Source organism: Pygocentrus nattereri, chromosome 23 (genome assembly GCF_015220715.1).
Source record: "Pygocentrus nattereri isolate fPygNat1 chromosome 23, fPygNat1.pri, whole genome shotgun sequence".
NCBI lineage: Eukaryota > Metazoa > Chordata > Actinopteri > Characiformes > Serrasalmidae > Pygocentrus > Pygocentrus nattereri.
The window spans coordinates 31,610,719-31,630,662 of NC_051233.1; the positions used below are offsets into that span (position 1 = coordinate 31,610,719).

General features: G+C 50.4%; 1 protein-coding gene across 1 annotated transcript in view; it reads left to right on the plus strand.

Moving 5' to 3' along the window:
* Nucleotides 1-89: 89 nt before the first annotated feature.
* The window catches only part of msna (moesin a), a 51,302-nt gene continuing 31,447 nt past the window's right edge, over nt 90-19,944 (plus strand). The window contains exon 1 of the mRNA XM_037533386.1: nt 90-386. Coding sequence (XP_037389283.1) covers nt 375-386 — 12 coding nt within the window. The 5' untranslated portion in view covers nt 90-374. The remainder of the gene's footprint in view (nt 387-19,944) is intronic.

Below are 19,944 nucleotides of genomic sequence, written 5' to 3' on the forward strand. Positions count from 1 at the left end.
AAATGTACATGACGTCATCCCCGGGATCTCCCTCCGCGCGCTGGAATTCTAGCGCCCCCACCGCTGGGTGTGGCTTCAACACTCAGATCCGTTACACAGAGAGAGAGACAGAGAGAGAGACAGAGAGAGAGAGACACGCAGCCGGACACTCTGCAGGGAGACGGGCAGCGCAGTAGACGTTTTAATAAATAACTGAAGCTTATTGTTGAGTAGCTAAGCGCCCGCGGCCCGCTGTGTGTGGTGAAGCCGTTTTTAAGGTGGAGCTGTCCTGCGTGCCGCTTTCTGCAGTTCCGAGTTGAGGGCGGGTTTGGAGACTCTTCATCTGAATCAGAGCAACAGTTCGCCTCATCGCTCAGCTCTAAAACAACGACAAAATGCCGAAAACGGTGAGTACAGACGAGCCGAACGCGTCGAAAACCTCTCCTCTGGCCATGGGCTGCGTGTTTTGAGCGCCAAAAGTGCGACGTAGTGTTTAAACACGATTTAACTGTGGAAAGATGTGCGGTCGGGCAAGTTCGTCTGAATGTAAGTAACTGCCGCGCCATTTAAGGTGGAACGGGACACTTCCAGCGAGATGCCGGGCTTTTCTTTCGCTATGATCCGCTATCAGCACTCGAGAAGACCCGATGCCGAAGTCGGCTTCCCATTCGCCAGCGTCTTGTTCGAACTTTCCGTTCCACCTTAAACGCTGCAGCAGTTACATCCTGACGCCTCAGACGCCAGAACGCGGCTGCCGCACCATTTAAGGTGGACCGGGCGAATTCGAACAACGAGCTGGCAAATGGGAAGCCTCGGGCGCCAGAATGTAACCGCAGCCCCATTTAAGGTGGAACGGTCCGTTTTTAAGCCGTGAACAGGCGCAGCTCGGCATCCGGGGGGCTGTTTTCTCTGCCCACCCCGCCGAGCAGCGCCGAGCTCTGTCTTTAGCGGCCGGAGGGCGGCAGAAAGACGGGAAATGGCTCTTTTTGAGACCTCGCTGAGTCTTTTTGGAGCGATTAAGCTCTTTTATCGCCTCTTTTCTCAGACAGGGCCTGTGTTTTTGCGTCTGAGCGAGCGTTTCTGCGCTAGCCTCGGCGTCCGGATGCGCCTTTTGTTGTCGTGTGTTTTTCCCTCCTCGGGTGATGAACCGTTATTCGGTTAAACGGCCTCCCTGCTTTTCCCCTTTACTCCTCTCTAGAGCGGTTTCAGGGCCCCGGGTGAAGTCAGAGGAGGACTCGTGTGTCGTGTTTGGCTCGTTTTCACCACTTTTGTGCGCTCAGAAACTCAAATAAGCCACTTTTTTAGCGATGAACGGGATCAAAGCGCCGCTCGCGGTAGCGCCGCTTGACGACGTTGCGAGTTTCTCTCTCCGGTCGCTAGGGGGAGGGGCCGGAAGGAACTGTGTGGCGCAATCGTGGTTTTTTTTCTTCGCGCCCGTTTTACGGAAAGCCACGCCTCCTCAGCGCTCGGATTGGCTACCTCCGAGCGAGCCGCCAGCTCTACAACGGTGAAGCTGGCGGCGGGCGGGGCTTGTTGCTAGGCAACGCGTTGTAGGGCCGCCGATGCGCGAACGCCCGGCCAGTCGGAGCGCAGGAGGGGCGGGGCTTTCCGGAAAACGGGTGGGCAAAAAAACAGCGCAATTTTCCGCTCAGAAAGGCGTGGTGTGGCCTGGAGCTGAAATAGCAGGCCTGGCGCAGCAGCGCAGAGATGATCTTTAGGCCACTTTAATGCCGCAGATTCCGCAGAGAACTCTGAAATAGACGCAGTTTCCCAGGCAACGCTGGAAAAGATGTTACCTTTCGCCTTCAAAACGTCGCTAAAGCTGTACCAGTTAGCCAGATTACAGAATAAGAGTCTTTCCCACATCCTGTCCACTTCTGTGAAGTTCAGGGAAGTCCAACTTTTCAGCCCAGCAGGTCCCGTTTAACTCGCTGAAGGCCAAACCGGAACCTCTGAAGCGATATCAGACCCCGCGCTGTGCTCTACGCTCCTGCATTGGTCCTTCACGGGTTTCTTCGGTGAAACCAATGGCTCTGGAGTTCTATATAGAACCATCTCATGCCCGAGTGGTTCTCTACGTGGTACGACCGTTCTTCGGATTGACGGAGAACACGTTGTGTTGACACCGTACCCATAGCAGAACCCATTGTGGTGAGGTACAGAACCATGTTCGAAAAGGTTCTCTGCTGAAACCGTACACAGTGTAAATCCGAGGAACCACCGTTCACCATGCTAAGAACCATTGAATGAATATAGGACTCATGGTTCTAAATAGAGCCGTCACCTTTACTGAGGAACCCTTCAAGAAGCGTCTTTTTAAGAGTGCAGTCGACTAAAGCTTGTAACAGTAGAAGAACCCTTTTTGGTGCTATGCAGAACCCTTTTCAGAAAGATTCCATACAGAGCAAGTCATCACAGTACTGAGACACCAGCCTGCAGACGGCTGGGCTTCTCTATAGTAGTTTAAGTTTAAGAACTTCAATATATCAAACGATATATATTGTCTTGTTTGATCCAGAGCATCATCAGTTCGCCGTGTTGTCTGAGTGACGGAGCTGCTTCAAGTCAGCCAGCTGCTAAAAACAGCTCTCCCGCTTTCCAATACCTCACAGCTTCCCCAGCTCACTGCCGTTTATATCAGGGCTGTAACTCATGGGAACCACTTCTTCCTTTCACTTCCGTTGCTTGGGAACGCAGTAACACTGAAATATGACCGAGCGCTGTAGCAGGGCTGTAGCTGTGGGAAGCAGACATGAGGACGTAGGGAAAGAGGCGAGTTCACTGTGGGACAGTTACGCCACTCGCACTCGGTCGGAGAACCGATCGCCAGCCGCTCCACTCAAACGGGGAACGTATAACTCCACGTTTCAGACGTTGCGAAAGTATATCTGGGGACTCTGTTTTTACTCATCGCCCCTCCTTCTCTAATCATGCCGAAAAACCTTGAATTGCGCCCTCTCCTGGCAACAGCTGAGTAGCGTCGTATCGAGGAAAAACCTTATTGCGATAATTATCGTTACCGGTTTATCGCCCAGCCCTACAGTACAGTTAGTGGAGCACCTTGGGAGACCATAGAAACTCCTGGTAAACACTTAAAGATTCTTCAGGTGTTCTTTAGTAAGGGAAATGGTCCTATATAGAACCATGAACACTCAAAGAACCTTTGCATGATCAAAGGGTTCCTCAGATTGATGCAGAATGTGCTGTAGGTAGTTCTACATAGAACCTTTTTCGAAAAGGGTTCTGTGTAGCAACCAAAATGAATCTTCTATTGTCACAAGCTTAGGAGAACCCTTTTTGGTGCTATATGGAACCATTTTCGAAAAGGTTCTACAAAGAACCATGCAGCACGTTCTCCATCAGTCTGAAGAATCCTTCCATGATGCTAAGAACCCGTTGTTTTTTTAACCCTAAAAATTGTAACAATAGAAGAACCCTTTTTGGTGCGATGCAGAACCATTTTGGAAGAGGTTCTATACTGAACCATACACAACGTCAATCTGAGGAACCACCGTTCACCATGTAAAGAACCGTTTGATGCATATAGGACATATGGTTCTAAATGGAACCATCGCTTTTAGCCTAAAAGAACCGTCTTTTTCATGGTGCAGTCGACTCTGTGAGTCACACCGTTTCACTATGACTCCCAGCGCCGGGGCAGTTCAGCCGTACAGACGCGCCGCCTCAGTCGCCGGGGGCAGTTTCCTGTCTCCATCTTGTGCCGCGGCCTGGCTGATGTGGAGATTATAGACGCTCGGATGTCGTGAGGCTAAAACTACGCGATGAATTACGTCGTAATCCAGAACGGAAATAGTCTGAAATATTCCAAATACAGTCAGACCGTTCCTATCGGTCCATTCAGCATCAGGTGTTCACACTGGAATAGGACAGCCGGCCTTTTCTAACGGTGTATATAAATACACACACACACACACACACACACACACACACACACACACACTTTCAAAATCTATTTATTTGTGTAGTTTATGTTTATTTGCTGAGAAAAGTGTTACTATTTGAATAAACTAAATGTATAGAATTAATTTTTTTTATAGAATATAAAATTCTTGAATTATGAATACGACTTTATTCTGATGTATATTCTGATAAACTCACTGCTGAGGGAAGCTGGTTAAACATTTGCTTAGACGCCTAAAACTCTCACACAGCACTGTGTGTGCGTGCATGTGTGTGTGTGTATATATATATATATATATATATATATATATATATATATATACACACACACACACACACACACACATACATACATATACATACACACATATATATGCATATGTTTTTCCTCATAATTTGAAAATGCCTGTTGCTCTTTACATTGTCTGCAAATGTCATGGTGATGGGAAAAGAACCAACCCAAACGGGCTTGGTTAAAATTCTGGTTCCCTTGACTTTCATTAAAAGTGAGGTAGGTTCTCTCTTTGTCCTGTGAAGTCACCGTTTTGGAGATACGAGGTTTTGTTGTTCCGACAGCAGCGACATGTTTGTTGATGGATCTGATTTACTGTACTGTACACGTGTGACACGTCGTCTGTAGCGAGTGATGATGTAAGGGTGACAGTACATTTCAGTGCAGTGTAGTGTGTATATATATATCTAGAACTGTGTAGGTCAACTCATTTTCTGTCTCCACTGTCAGGGCTCAAAACTAGGGGCGGGGCTTATTGTATAGACACGCCCATGTTCATATAAGTGGGCTTTTTTCCTGGAAACTGAGTCAAGCCAACCGGTGTAGAACAGAATTAAAGCACAGCACAGAAAAAAAGACATTTTTACAAATTTTACAGATTTTTTTTTCTGTAAAAATGTCTTTTCTTTCTGTGCTGTGCTTTAATTCTGTTCTTTAGCTCTGAGTTCCGGTTCTTTTCTGACCCCTCACCGTTTGGTGATTGTGGTTTTGTGTTGGCGCGTAAAGCAGAAGTGGGCGTAGGTCGCAGCTGCAGCGCTGACGGATCATAACGTGTAATATTAACAGAGACGGTTCTAGAGTCCCTGACTGCACGCAGAGATCTTGTGTTGACTCGTCTGGATTCCCCTCCAACATCTCCACCGGTTACACCGCCTGTTATTACTCAGTAGAGGAGTCACGGTGAATCACCGCGCCGGTACGGGCTTTTACCGTCTGGTCACTCTGCGGTCACCTATGTGTTATAATGTACTGCATCATTAGGACGTCCACGCCGCCGCGTTGGCAGGTGAGCTGGATCTCGTCTCACCATCACTGCAGACTCAGCCCTGCAGGAGATGAACACCAACAGCACAGACCAGAATGACCACATGATCAGATATGTAGACGCTTTAGATGCTCCTCCAGAAACACTACGAGGAGAGGGTTATCTAGATCCGTATAACCTGCACTTCTCCAGAGTTCCGAACGTTCCAGAGTGAGATCTTTTATAAAAACGAATAAAAGTGGCGTCAAAAACCGACGAACCTCTTAAATAACAAACTCAGACACACAAATAAAGATGAAGCAGCTTCTTCTTCACCAGCTTCTCACCTGAGCTCTCCGTTCCACCTTAAATGGAGCTGCGGTTACACTGAGGCGCCTTAAACGGAGAGCGAGTTAGGAAAGTTGGTGAATGTGGAGCAACATCAGCTTCTCAATAAATACATGAATTCACCTCAATAGAAGCTCCTTAATCAACAAACCCCTCAAACGTCCTCTCGGAGGAGGTTAATGAGCAGCTACCGAGCAGCTCAGCAGAGCAGCTGCTGAACACGCCTCACTGGCTGATCTGACGCCGCGTCCCAAACCACACACTCCTGCACTTCACCTCCTGCACTAATGAGTGCACTTCTAATGGGAGGAGCACTATTTTACACACTATTTAGTGAGCTAGTGTGCGGTTTGGGACGAGGCGCCAGTAACGCGGCGGGAAATCTCAGCCGTTTAGATTTCAGCTCTCATTTGTTAATCACTGCAGCAGCCAATCAAATAAGAGCAAGTCGACACACTCAAATATCAGTTAATGCGCTTTAAAATGAGATGTAAGTGTTTAAAGCGTGTTTTACTGCCTTTGCTGGAGCAGTTATGGCTTCATCTCATATCAGACAGGAGAACCGCTGCTGAGAACCCGGTGTTGGTACCAGAATGGCAGCAGTGCGACTGTGACGTCGTCAAGCGCTGCCATTTGTTGCCCTGTAGCTAGAACAGGACACTAAAGCACAAGTTTTGTATGCTTATAAAAGCTTGAGACGAATGCCACGTTTTAGGTTTTTATTCACGGGTTCTTTAAATAAAGAAAATCCAAAGCTTGTAACAACAGAAGAACCCATTTTGGTGCTATAAAGAACACTTTTCAAAAAGGTTCCTTACAGAACCATCTACAGCACATTCCTCATGTGAAATTCTTGATTCAGAGAACTCTTTAATCATACAGAGGGTTCTTTGAGTGTTCGCAGTTCTATATAGAACCATTTACCAGAGAACCCATAAAGAACCATATTTTTAAGTGTGTAGTTTACAGTGTATAAGAATGACAGTATGGTTAGTGCAGCACTATGGGAGACTATAGAAACTCCTGGTACGCACTTAAAAAAAAGATGGTTCTTCAAGGGTTCTTCAATGGAGAATGTACTGTAGGTGGTTCTAGATAGAACCTTTTTGAAAAGCGTTCTGTGTAGCACCCAAACACGGATGTTGTATTGTTACAAGCTTACAAGAACCCTTTTTGGTGCTACATGGAACCATTTTCAAAAAGGTTCTACAAAGAACCATACAGCACATTCTCCATCAATTTGAGGAACCCTTGTATGATGGAAAGAACCCATTAATCAAGCAAATGGTTCTTTGAGTGTTCATGGTTGTTTATAGAACCTTTTTTAAAAAAACTGTAAACAGTTCTTCTATTGTTATAGTGTCCAGCTTGTAACAATAGAAGAACCCTTTTGCGTGCTATATAGAACCGGCTATAGCACATTCATCAATCCCAAGAACCCTTTATGAAGCAAGAAACCATGTACATGGATCTTATTCAACCATGTTCTTCTGTATACTTTACTAAGGAACCCTTGAAGAACCACCTTTAAGAGTTTATTCATTCATTTTCAGGCCTGTTTCTGGCCAAGAAGATCAGAACATGTTCTTGTTCTGGCGTGAAGCTAGAACGCTGAGTGCAGCAAACTAGTTCTCGTGGTTGTGATGTCACACATATGGAGAGTGTTTCGCCGCTTCTGATTGGTCAGCTCCTCTAACACCTCTAAACATTGCTCCGCACAATAGAATGGTTTGTCCGGTTGATGGAGAATGTGTGGTATACAGTCCTAATGGAACCAACAAGGGTTCTGCTCGTGTTATGATGTTAAGCTTGGAACGAGAGCAGAACCCTTTTTGGTGCTGGATCCACATATATCACGTTCTACGTCAATCTGAATCAGCATTTCACCATGCAGCGAACCAATTAATCATGCAAATAGTTCTTTGGGTGTTTAGGGTTCTATGTAGTGCCATTGTCTTTATTAAAGAACCCTTGAAGAACCTTCTTTTTTTAGGAGTGTACGTTGGAAACCAGGGTTCGAGTCCAGCTCAGGGTAGTGCAACATTCCCCCGGGAAGTGATTTGACACTACATCTTAACAATACGCTTTTTTGTGGATACATGGATCACGATACCGATGGGAATATGATTTATGGCGCAGCCCTGATCAATGGCTGTGCGTGACCGGGCTCGGTGCGGCTGTGCGTGACCGGGCTCAGTGCGGCTGTGCGTGATTGGGTTCGGTGCGGCTGTGCATGACCGGGTTCGGTGTGGCTGTGCGTGACCGGGTTCGGTGTGTGTCTGTGTGCGATTGGGTTCGGTGCGGCTGTGCGTGACTGGATTCGGTGCGTGTCTGTGTGCGATTGGGTTCGGTGGGGCTGTGCGTGACCAGGCTTGGTGCGGTTGTGCGTGACTGGGTTCGGTGCGGCTCTGCGTGACCGGGCTGGGTGCGTGTCTGTGTGCGATTGGGTTCGGTGCGGCTGTGTGTGACTGGGTTCGGTGCGTGTCTGTGTGCGATTGGGTTCGGTGCGGCTGTGCGTGACTGGATTCGGTGCGTGTCTGTGTGCGATTGGGTTCGGTGGGGCTGTGCGTGACCAGGCTTGGTGCGGTTGTGCGTGACTGGGTTCGGTGCGGCTGTGCGTGACCAGGCTGGGTGCGGCTGTGCGTGACCGGGCTGGGTGCGGCTGTGCGTGACTGGGTTCGGTGTGTGTCTGTGTGCGATTGGGTTCGGTGCGGCTGTGCGTGACCAGGCTTGGTGAGGCTGTGCGTGACCGGGTTCGGTGCGTGTCTGTGTGCGATTGGGTTCGGTGGGCCTGTGCGTGACCGGGTTCGGTGCGTGTCTGTGTGCGATTGGGTTCGGTGCGGCTGTGCGTGACCAGGCTCGGTGCGTGTCTGTGTGCGATTGGGTTCGGTGCGGCTGTGCGTGACCAGGCTTGGTGCGGCTGTGCGTGACCGGGTTCGGTGCGTGTCTGTGTGCGATTGGGTTCGGTGCGGCTGTGCGTGACTGGGCTCGGTGCGTGTCTGTGTGCGATTGGGTTCGGTGCGGCTGTGCGTGACCGGGTTTGGTGCGTGTCTGTGTGCGATTGGGTTCGGTGCGGCTGTGCGTGACTGGGCTCGGTGCGTGTCTGTGTGCGATTGGGTTCGGTGCAGCTGTGTGTGACTGGGTTCGGTGCGGCTGTGCGTGACCGGGCTCGGTGCGGCTGTGCGTGACTGGGTTCGGTGTGTGTCTGTGTGCGATTGGGTTCGGTGCGGCTGTGCGTGACCAGGCTTGGTGCGGCTGTGCGTGACCGGGTTCGGTGCGTGTCTGTGTGCGATTGGGTTCGGTGCGGCTGTGCGTGACTGGGCTCGGTGCGTGTCTGTGTGCGATTGGATTCGGTGCGGCTGTGCGTGACCGGGTTTGGTGCGTGTCTGTGTGCGATTGGGTTCGGTGCGGCTGTGCGTGACTGGGCTCGGTGCGTGTCTGTGTGCGATTGGGTTCGGTGCGGCTGTGTGTGACTGGGTTCGGTGCGGCTGTGCGTGACCGGGCTCGGTGCGGCTGTGCGTGACTGGGTTCGGTGTGTGTCTGTGTGCGATTGGGTTCGGTGCGGCTGTGCGTGACCAGGCTTGGTGCAGCTGTGCATGACCGGGTTCGGTGCGTGTCTGTGTGCGATTGGGTTCGGTGGGGCTGTGCGTGACCGGGCTCGGTGCGGCTGTGCGTGACTGGGTTCGGTGTGTGTCTGTGTGCGATTGGGTTCGGTGCGGCTGTGCGTGACCAGGCTTGGTGCGGCTGTGCATGACCGGGTTCGGTGCGTGTCTGTGTGCGATTGGGTTCGGTGGGGCTGTGCGTGACCGGGCTCGGTGCGGCTGTGCGTGACTGGGTTCGGTGTGTGTCTGTGTGCGATTGGGTTCGGTGCGGCTGTGCGTGACCAGGCTTGGTGCGGCTGTGCATGACCGGGTTTGGTGCGTGTCTGTGTGCGATTGGGTTCGGTGGGGCTGTGCGTGACCGGGCTCGGTGCGGCTGTGCGTGACTGGGCTCGGTGCGTGTCTGTGTGCGATTGGGTTCGGTGGGGCTGTGCGTGACCGGGCTTGGTGCGGCTGTGCGTGACCGGGCTCGGTGCGTGTCTGTGTGCAATTGGGTTCGGTGCGGCTGTGCGTGACCGGGCTTGGTGCGGCTGTGCGTGACCGGGCTTGGTGCGGCTGTGCGCTGCTGTGTCCATAACGAGTGGCATAATATTGTGATTTGTATCGTGAAGCGTAAAGATGTCATGAATATCGTGATGTAGTATTTTTGCTGTATCGCCCACCCCTGGCTGAGTGAGTGTGTGTGTGTGTGTGTGTGTGTGTGTGTGTGTGTGTGAGTGTTTGTGTGTGTGTGTGTGTGTGTGTGTGTGTGTGTCTCTGACAGTCTCTCACAGTGACTCAAGATTTCTGTGCTTACCTCACTTCCTGTTCTACTGTTTCCTGTGCTGGGCTGGTCGGGTTTGACGCCGCTGCTCAAGAAAGAGAAAGACCTTATTAGGAGTTTCAGAGACTCGGAGCGTGGCCCCCCTCCCCTTACTGCAGGAGCCCAACCTCTCTCGCCCACTGACTCTCTCTCTCTCTCTCTCCCCCTCCCCTTACTGCAGGAGCCCAACCTCTCTCGCCCACTGACTCTCTCTCTCTCTCTCTCTCTCTCCCCCTCCCCTTACTGCAGGAGCCCAACCTCTCTCGCCCACTGACTCTCTCTCTCTCTCTCTCCCCCCTCCCCTTACTGCAGGAGCCCAACCTCTCTCGCCCACTGACTCTCTCTCTCTCTCTCTCCCCCCTCCCCTTACTGCAGGAGCCCAACCTCTCTCGCCCACTGACTCTCTCTCTCTCTCCCCCCTCCCCTTACTGCAGGAGCCCAACCTCTCTCGCCCACTGACTCTCTCTCTCTCTCTCTCCCCCCTCCTCTTACTGCAGGAGCCCAACCTCTCTCGCCCACTGACTCTCTCTCTCTCTCTCTCCCCCCTCCCCTTACTGCAGGAGCCCAACCTCTCTCGCCCACTGACTCTCTCTCTCTCTCTCCCCCCTCCCCTTACTGCAGGAGCCCAACGTCTCTCGCCCACTGACTCTCTCTCTCTCTCTCTCCCCCTCCCCTTACTGCAGGAGCCCAACCTCTCTCGCCCACTGACTATCTCTCTCTCTCTCTCTCCCCCCTCCCCTTACTGCAGGAGCCCAACCTCTCTCGCCCACTGACTCTCTCTCTCTCTCTCTCTCTCTCTCTCTCTCTCTCTCTCCCCCTCCCCTTACTGCAGGAGCCCAACCTCTCTCGCCCACTGACTCTCTCTCTCTCTCTCTCTCTCCCCCCTCCTCTTACTGCAGGAGCCCAACCTCTCTCGCCCACTGACTCTCTCTCTCTCTCTCTCTCCCCCCTCCCCTTACTGCAGGAGCCCAACCTCTCTCGCCCACTGACTCTCTCTCTCTCTCTCCCCCCTCCCCTTACTGCAGGAGCCCAACGTCTCTCGCCCACTGACTCTCTCTCTCTCTCTCTCCCCCTCCCCTTACTGCAGGAGCCCAACCTCTCTCGCCCACTGACTCTCTCTCTCTCTCTCTCTCCCCCCTCCCCTTACTGCAGGAGCCCAACCTCTCTCGCCCACTGACTCTCTCTCTCTCTCTCTCTCTCTCTCTCTCTCTCTCTCTCTCTCTCCCCCTCCCCTTACTGCAGGAGCCCAACCTCTCTCGCCCACTGACTCTCTCTCTCTCTCTCTCTCTCTCCCCCCTCCTCTTACTGCAGGAGCCCAACCTCTCTCGCCCACTGACTCTCTCTCTCTCTCTCCCCCCTCCCCTTACTGCAGGAGCCCAACCTCTCTCGCCCACTGACTCTCTCTCTCTCTCTCCCCCCTCCCCTTACTGCAGGAGCCCAACCTCTCTCGCCCACTGACTCTCTCTCTCTCTCTTTCTCCCCCCTTCCCTTACTGCAGGAACCCAACCTCTCTTGCCCACTGACTCTCTCTCTCTCTCTCCCCCTCCCCTTACTGCAGGAGCCCAACCTCTCTCGCCCACTGACTCTCTCTCTCTCTCTCCCCCCTCCCCTTACTGCAGGAACCCAACCTCTCTCGCCCACTGACTCTCTCTTTCTCTCCCCCCTCCCCTTACTGCAGGAGCCCAACCTCTCTCTCCCACTGACTCCCTCTCTCTCTCTCTCCCCCCTCCTCTTACTGCAGGAGCCCAACCTCTCTCGCCCACTGACTCTCTCTCTCTCTCTCCCCCCTCCCCTTACTGCAGGAGCCCAACCTCTCTCGCCCACTGACTCTCTCTCTCTCTCTCTCCCCCCCCTCCCCTTACTGCAGGAGCCCAACCTCTCTCGCCCACTGACTCTCTCGCTCTCTCTCTCTCTCCCCCCTCCTCTTACTGCAGGAGCCCAACCTCTCTCGCCCACTGACTCTCTCTCTCTCTCTCCCCCCTCCCCTTACTGCAGGAGCCCAACCTCTCTCACCCACTGACTCTCTCTCTCTCTCTCTCTCTCTCTCTCTCTCTCCCCCCCCTCCCCTTACTGCAGGAGCCCAACCTCTCTCGCCCACTGACTCTCTCTCTCTCTCCCCCCTCCCCTTACTGCAGGAGCCCAACCTCTCTCGCCCACTGACTCTCTCTCTCTCTCTCTCTCTCTCTCTCTCTCTCTCTCTCTCCCCCTCCCCTTACTGCAGGAGCCCAACCTCTCTCACCCACTGACTCTCTCTCTCTCTCTCTCTCTCTCTCCCCCTCCCCTTACTGCAGGAGCCCAACCTCTCTCGCCCACTGACTCTCTCTCTCTCTCTCTCTCCCCCTCCCCTTACTGCAGGAGCCCAACCTCTCTCGCCCACTGACTCTCTCTCTCTCTCTCTCCCCCTCCCCTTACTGCAGGAGCCCAACCTCTCTCTCCCACTGACTCTCTCCCCCCTCCCCTTACTGCAGGAACCCAACCTCTCTCTGCCACTGACTCTCTCTCTCTCTCTCTCTCTCTCTCTCTCCCCCCTCCCCTTACTGCAGGAGCCCAACCTCTCTTGCCCACTGACTCTCCTCTACCTCACCTGTCCTGCAGTGACCACACGCTCTCTCCTCTGTCTCAACCTCACCTGTCCTGCAGTGTCCACATGCTCTCTCCTCTGCCTCTACCTCACCTGTCCTGCAGAGACCACACGATCTCTCCTCTGTCTCAACCTCACCTGTCCTGCAGTGACCACACACTCTCCTCTACCTCACCTGTCCTGCAGTGACCACACGCTCTCTCCTCTGTCTCAACCTCACCTGTCCTGCAGTGTCCACACGCTCTCTCCTCTGCCTCTACCTCACCTGTCCTGCAGAGACCACACACTCTCTCCTCTGTCTCAACCTCACCTGTCCTGCAGTGACCACACGCTCTCCTCTGCCTCTACCTCACCTGTCCTGCAGTGACCACACGCTCTCTCCTGTCTCTACCTCACCTGTCCTGCAGTGACCACACACTCTCTCCTCTGTCTCTACCTCACCTGCCCTGCAGTGACCACACGTTCTCTCCTCTGTCTCAACCTCACCTGTCCTGCAGTGACCACACACTCTCCTCTACCTCACCTGTCCTGCAGTGACCACACGCTCTCTCCTCTGTCTCAACCTCACCTGTCCTGCAGTGTCCACACGCTCTCTCCTCTGCCTCTACCTCACCTGTCCTGCAGAGACCACACGATCTCTCCTCTGTCTCTACCTCACCTGTCCTGCAGTGACCACACGCTCTCTCCTGTCTCTACCTCACCTGTCCTGCAGTGACCACACGCTCTCTCCTCTGTCTCTACCTCAGCTGTCCTGCAGTGTCCACACACTCTCTCCTCTGTCTCTACCTCACCTGCCCTGCAGTGACCACACACTCTCTCCTCTGTCTCAACCTCACCTGTCCTGCAGTGATCACACGCTCTCTCCTGTCCTGCAGTGACCAGACACTCTCTCCTCTGTCTCAACCTCACCTGTCCTGCAGTGACCAGACACTCTCTTCTCTCCCAGTGACTCTCTCCCCTACTGACTTTCTCTCTTACTCTCTCTCCCAGTGACTCTCTCCCCTACTGACTTTCTCTTACTCTCTCTCCCAGTGACTCTCTTCCCTACTGACTTTCTCTCTTACTCTCTCTCCCAGTGACTCTCTTCCCTACTGACTTTCTCTTACTCTCTCTCCCAGTGACTCTCTTCCCTACTGACTTTCTCTTACTCTCTCTCCCAGTGACTCTCTCCCCTACTGACTTTCTCTTACTCTCTCTCCCAGTGACTCTCTTCCCTACTGACTTTCTCTCTTACTCTCTCTCCCAGTGACTCTCTTCCCTACTGACTTTCTCTTACTCTCTCTCCCAGTGACTCTCTTCCCTACTGACTTTCTCTTACTCTCTCTCCCAGTGACTCTCTTCCCTACTGACTTTCTCTCTTACTCTCTCTCCCAGTGTGTATTCTGTATACAGCAGTGAAGCACTCTAGAGTCTGCGTTTGTATTCTATATACGCTCTAGAGTGTGTATGTCTATTCTGTATACAGCAGTGAAGCACTCTAGAGACTGCGTTTCTATTCTATATACGCTCTAGAGTGTGTATGTCTATTCTGTATACAGCAGTGAAGCACTCTAGAGTCTGCGTTTGTATTCTATATACGCTCTAGAGTGCGTATGTCTATTCTGTTTACAGCAGTGAAGCACTCTAGAGTCTGCGTTTGTATTCTATATACGCTCTAGAGTGTGTATGTCTATTCTGTATACAGCAGTGAAGCACTCTAGAGACTGCGTTTCTATTCTATATACGCTCTAGAGTGCGTATGTCTATTCTGTATACAGCAGTGAAGCACTCTAGAGTCTGCGTTTCTATTCTATATACGCTCTAGAGTGTGTATGTCTATTCTGTATACAGCAGTGAAGCACTCTAGAGTCTGCGTTTGTATTCTATATACGCTCTAGAGTGTGTATGTCTATTCTGTATACAGCAGTGAAGCACTCTAGAGACTGCGTTTGTATTCTATATACGCTCTAGAGTGTGTATGTCTATTCTGTATACAGCAGTGAAGCACTCTAGAGACTGCGTTTCTATTCTATATACGCTCTAGAGTGTGTATGTCTATTCTGTATACAGCAGTGAAGCACTCTAGAGACTGCGTTTCTATTCTATATACGCTCTAGAGTGTGTATGTCTATTCTGTATACAGCAGTGAAGCACTCTAGAGACTGCGTTTGTATTCTATATACGCTCTAGAGTGTGTATGTCTATTCTGTATACAGCAGTGAAGCACTCTAGAGTCTGCGTTTGTATTCTATATACGCTCTAGAGTGCGTATGTCTATTCTGTATACAGCAGTGAAGCACTCTAGAGTCTGCGTTTGTATTCTATATACGCTCTAGAGTGCGTATGTCTATTCTGTATACAGCAGTGAAGCACTCTAGAGTCTGCGTTTGTATTCTATATACGCTCTAGAGTGCGTATGTCTATTCTGTATACAGCAGTGAAGCACTCTAGAGTCTGCGTTTGTATTCTATATACGCTCTAGAGTGCGTATGTCTATTCTGTATACAGCAGTGAAGCACTCTAGAGACTGCGTTTGTATTCTATATACGCTCTAGAGTGTGTATGTCTATTCTGTATACAGCAGTGAAGCACTCTAGAGTCTGCGTTTGTATTCTATATACGCTCTAGAGTGTGTATGTCTATTCTGTATACAGCAGTGAAGCACTCTAGAGTCTGCGTTTCTATTCTATATACGCTCTAGAGTGGGTATGTCTATTCTGTATACAGCAGTGAAGCACTCTAGAGTCTGTATGCTTGTTATATCTTAAGTACAGTGAGTGTTCTAAAAGCTTTTAACTGTTTCAGTTATTAAACTGTGCTGGTCCGGTTGCGTCATCTGACTGACGGGTTGCGCCGCCTGACTTTTCAGACCAATTTCAAATTAAAAAGGCATCGACTTGGACGCCTGTAGCAACCTTCATCCTTCAACTTGAGCTTTCAGACTAAATCTGTGAAAGGGCTGCTGGCCTTGGCATACTACCATCAAGGTTACTTGGGGTCTTTTTTATGATGTAACACTCTGGCCCCTCTTTTGTAAAAGCGTGTCAAAATAAAAGTTCTTTGTTTTTGGTTCTGCTGCCTGACATTTGAAGAAGTTGTAGAGGAACGTTTTTTGGTGATTGGAGCTCGTTTTAAATCGCCTCATTTTGCAACATGGCTAGAATTTTTCAAAGATAAAACCATGTCAAACTATTTTACTCAGAATTTTAAAAACTAAATTACTTTTTTTATACTTAACGTAAACAGTTGGACCTCCCGGCCTGTTTCACAGAAAGAGGTAAATGTTAAATGGTTTGTCATTTATTTATTAATCTTTCTGCTCTGGGCTGCAAACTGCTCTTAACGTTTAACGTCTACTCAGACGTTCTTATCTGAAGGTAAAACAGGCCTCGTGTAGATAATTCCAGACCACTTCCCTCTCCGGTCAGGTCCAACAGCACTCGTCGCATACCTCACTAATCTAGAACCTGATAGGACGACCGAAAGCATTTCAGGATGCCAGAGGCAGGTGCTGATTGTGTTCTAGACTGGACACAGCGCTGGTTCTAGTGTAAACAAAAGGGAGCTGCATGGCCGGGGGGGGAAGGTTGGGGTGTTGTTGGGTGTAGATTGTGTAGAGTGTGTAGGAAGGATTAAATACACACACACACACACACACACACGGACAGATTAACGGTCTTTAATAAAGCGAAGCTGTGGGCGGTTGGGAGAAAGTTCTGGAGTTTTGCTGTACAACATCTCAATGGAGGAACATTATCGAAGTTCTCCTCAACCTCAGATCCCTCAGACTGTGAGTCAAACCGTGTGTGTGTGTGTGTGTGTGTGAGTGTTCTATACAGAACCATAGTCTTTACTAAAGAACCCTTGAAGAATCATCTTTTACCCATCGCTTAAATTCTCAGATCACCAGTTTTATTGTTCTACCTGTAAATGTTAAAGGGCAATTCCACCATTCTTTCAAAAAATTTTGCATAATTCAGGCAGTTTGGTGTGAAGTGGTTCAGGCGTCTTTACAGTGGTGGTGAAGGGAACCAGGCGTCGCCGTGACTACAACACAGATATAGACACTTTATTTACCATCCAGAACCACCAGAGAACCTACACGAGTCTCCGGAGTTTATATGGAGTGTTGATGATGAAAAATAGTAGAAAATCTGGAATAATCAGTTTTCTTTGGGGACTATTTTGCCGCACAGCGAGTTTAAGGCCAAAATCTTTAAGAGGTGGACGTCTGGTTCCTATCACCACCACTGTGAACAGGTCTGACTCAGCATGTTTCACACCAAACTGCCCTGAACGAGTCTGTTTACGTCTGGACCGGTTCATTTATTACTAATAAATTTTGAGTATTTTGGCCTGATCTGGACTTCTGTGACACCCCTGGCTCAGACCAGCAGTTTAAGGCCCAATCCCATGTTACCCCTCGCCCCACCACTTAGCCCCACCCCTCGGTTTTGCGTGTTTACGTTTAGGGGTGGGGTGTCCCGATTGTTGAGAAAGAGGGGAGGGGGGAAGTGTTGGGGCTACATGACCCTCCAAACGGAGTGATATGAGAAGAGAAGAACAGTCGAAATGAAGGGGTAGGAATGAGAAGTGGGCCTAAGGCTGCAGGTTCTTTGTAGCCTGACCGAAAGATGTGATGAGTGTCTCTCTGAGTCACATTCAGCCTCAGTTCCTGGTGGATCAGCTTCGGCGGAAATGTGCAGTAAAAATACGGCGCGTCGTCATCAGCCCACAATCCCCAAATCGGCCTGTGTGTGTGTGTGTGTGTGTGTGTGTGTGTGTGTGTGTGTGTGTGTGTGTGTGTGTGTGTAGGTGAATGAAGGCAGTGTCAGTGGCCTAAATATAGTAACAGTGACTCCGGACTCCGGCGGCCTCACAGAACTGACCACACCCAACACACACACACACACACACCCACCCAAAAGTCACACACACCCTTCCTAGGCAGAAGTAACACACTGTTTTGTGAACACACAAACTATTTATAACCTAAAAAGGCACTTTAGAAACAAATCACCACCCCAGAGAGGGGGGGGGTAGGAGAGAGAGAAAAAGGAAAAAGGGAAATAAAGAGAGAGAAAAAAGAGAAAGTAGACACAGAGAGAGAGAGAACGAGAGAGAGAGAGAGAGAGAGAGAGAGACAGAGTGAGAGAGAGAGATGCCAATGACGACTGACTGATGTTTTGTCCACATGGGATTAATTTTGCCAACCGGAAATGAAGGATGGAAGAACATGTTCAAGAAAAGAAAGAAGGAGAGAGGGAGAGAGGACGGAGAGGAGCGAGAAGTAAAAGGAGGAGAAAATGAAGGAAAGAGCAGAGAAGCAAGTGAGAGAAGGAAAAAGAGGAGAGAGAGAGAGAGAGAAATAGAGGAGAGAGAGAAGGAAAAAGAGGAGAGACAGAGAGATAGAAATAGAGGAGAGAGTGAATGAATAAGAGGAGAGAGCGAATGGAAAAGAGGAGAGAGCGAGAAAGTGGAGGAGAGAGGAGGAGGTTGTTCCTGAGAAAGTTCTTGGTGTTCTCAGTTTTCCAGTCTGCTGATGTAAGTCTGTGAAACGTCTGAGACTCAAAGAGGCCAGAACTGCTGTGAGTCACCTCCTCGGCCTGAACTCTGTCCAGAACCCGTCTCTCTCTCTCTCTCTCTCTCTCTCTCTCTCTCTCTCTCTCTCTCTCTCTCTCTCTCTCTCACACACACTCACACACACACACACACACACACATTTTATTCTATCTTTTGATGGGACGTCACTGTAGAAATGAAACTCTGATATAAGTTAAAGTGGTCAGTGTGCAGCTTGTACAGCAGTGCAGATTTACTGTCCTCTGAAAAGAACAACACACAGACATTAACGTCTAAACAGCTGGCAGCTCAAGTGAGTCCACCTCACAGTCAACGTGTCCAGATTGTGCCCGGTTGTGTCGTCGTCCCTCCCTGGTTTCGTGTGACTAGTTGGAGTTCCAGGGTTCCAGGTGTGAATGGGAAGCAGGGCTGTTAAATTTGGTGTTTTGGGTTCAATTCGCTCATACAGGCCACTGGATGTTCAACACCTCATGTTAAAGAATCTCTGAGGATGTGAGGAACAGAATTGTTGCTCTCCACAAAGACGCCTAGGCTATAAGAAGACTGCTAACACCCTGAAACTGAGCTTTAGCACGCTGGCCAAGGTCATACAGCGTTCTTCCAGGTCAGGTTCCACTCGGGACAGGCCTCGCCAGGGTCGACCAAAGAAATTGAGTCCACGTGTTCAGCGTCATGTCCAGAGATTGGCTTTGAAAAACAGATGCATGAGTGCTGCCAGCATTGCTGCAGAGGTTGAAGAAGTGGGAGGTCAGCCTGTCAGTGCTCAGACCAAACACCGCCCAAAGCATCAACTCTGTCTGCATGGCCGTCGTCCCAGAAGGAAGCATCTTCTGAAGCTCACGCACAAGAAAGCCTGGAAACAGTTTGCTGAAGGCAGACAGTCTAAGAACATGGATCAGTGGAACCGTGTCCTGTGGTCTGACGAGACCAAGATAAGCTTGTTTGGCGCAGATGGTGTCCAGCATGTGTGGTGGCGTCCTGAAGAGGAGCACCAAGACAACTGTCTCTTGTCTACAGTCAAGCATGGTGGTGGTAGCATCATGGTCTGGAGCTTCATGAGTGCTGCCGGCACTGAGGAGCTGCGGTTCATTGAGGGAAACATGAATTCCAACATGTACTGTGGCCTTCTGCAGCAGAGCACGATCCCGTCCCTTCGGAAACGGAGCCGCATGGCAGTTTTCCAACTATAACGATCCCAGACACACCTCCAAGATGACCACTGCCTTGCTGTCGGTAACGGTGATGGTCTGGAGACATACTTGGCCAGACCTAAACCCAAGTGAGCACCTGTGGGGCATCCTAAAGCGGAAGGAGGAGGAGGGCAAGGTGTCTAACATCCACCAGCTCCATGACGTCATCATGGAGGAGTGGATGAGGATTCCAGTAGTAGCCTGTGAAGCTCTGGTGATTTCCATGCCCAAGAGTTTTAAGGCAGTGCTAGATAATAATGGTAATCACACAAAATATCGACACTGAGCCCAATCTGGACACGTTCACTGTGAGGTGGACTCACTTGACCTTAATGTCTGTGTGTTGTTCTTTTCAGAGGACAGTAGATCTGCACTGCTGTACAAGCTGCACACTGACCACTTTAACTTATATCAGAGTTTCATTTCTACAGTGACGTCCCATCAAAAGATAGAATAAAATATCAGCAGAAATGTGAGGGGTCCAAAGAGAAATGGTGTGTATTACCTATGTATATATATAAAGACCATAATTTATATATTTTAATATGTGTGTGTGTGTGTGTGTGTGTGTGTGTGTGTGTGTGTCAGGTCTGTGTTCCGTAACCATGAAACTCCCCTCTTTCACTCTGACCAGCCGACAGGGAGAGGAGGGGGTTTTGTTGGGGGGGGGGGTGGGATTCGGTAATCAGGCTCACAGCTGGTAGAT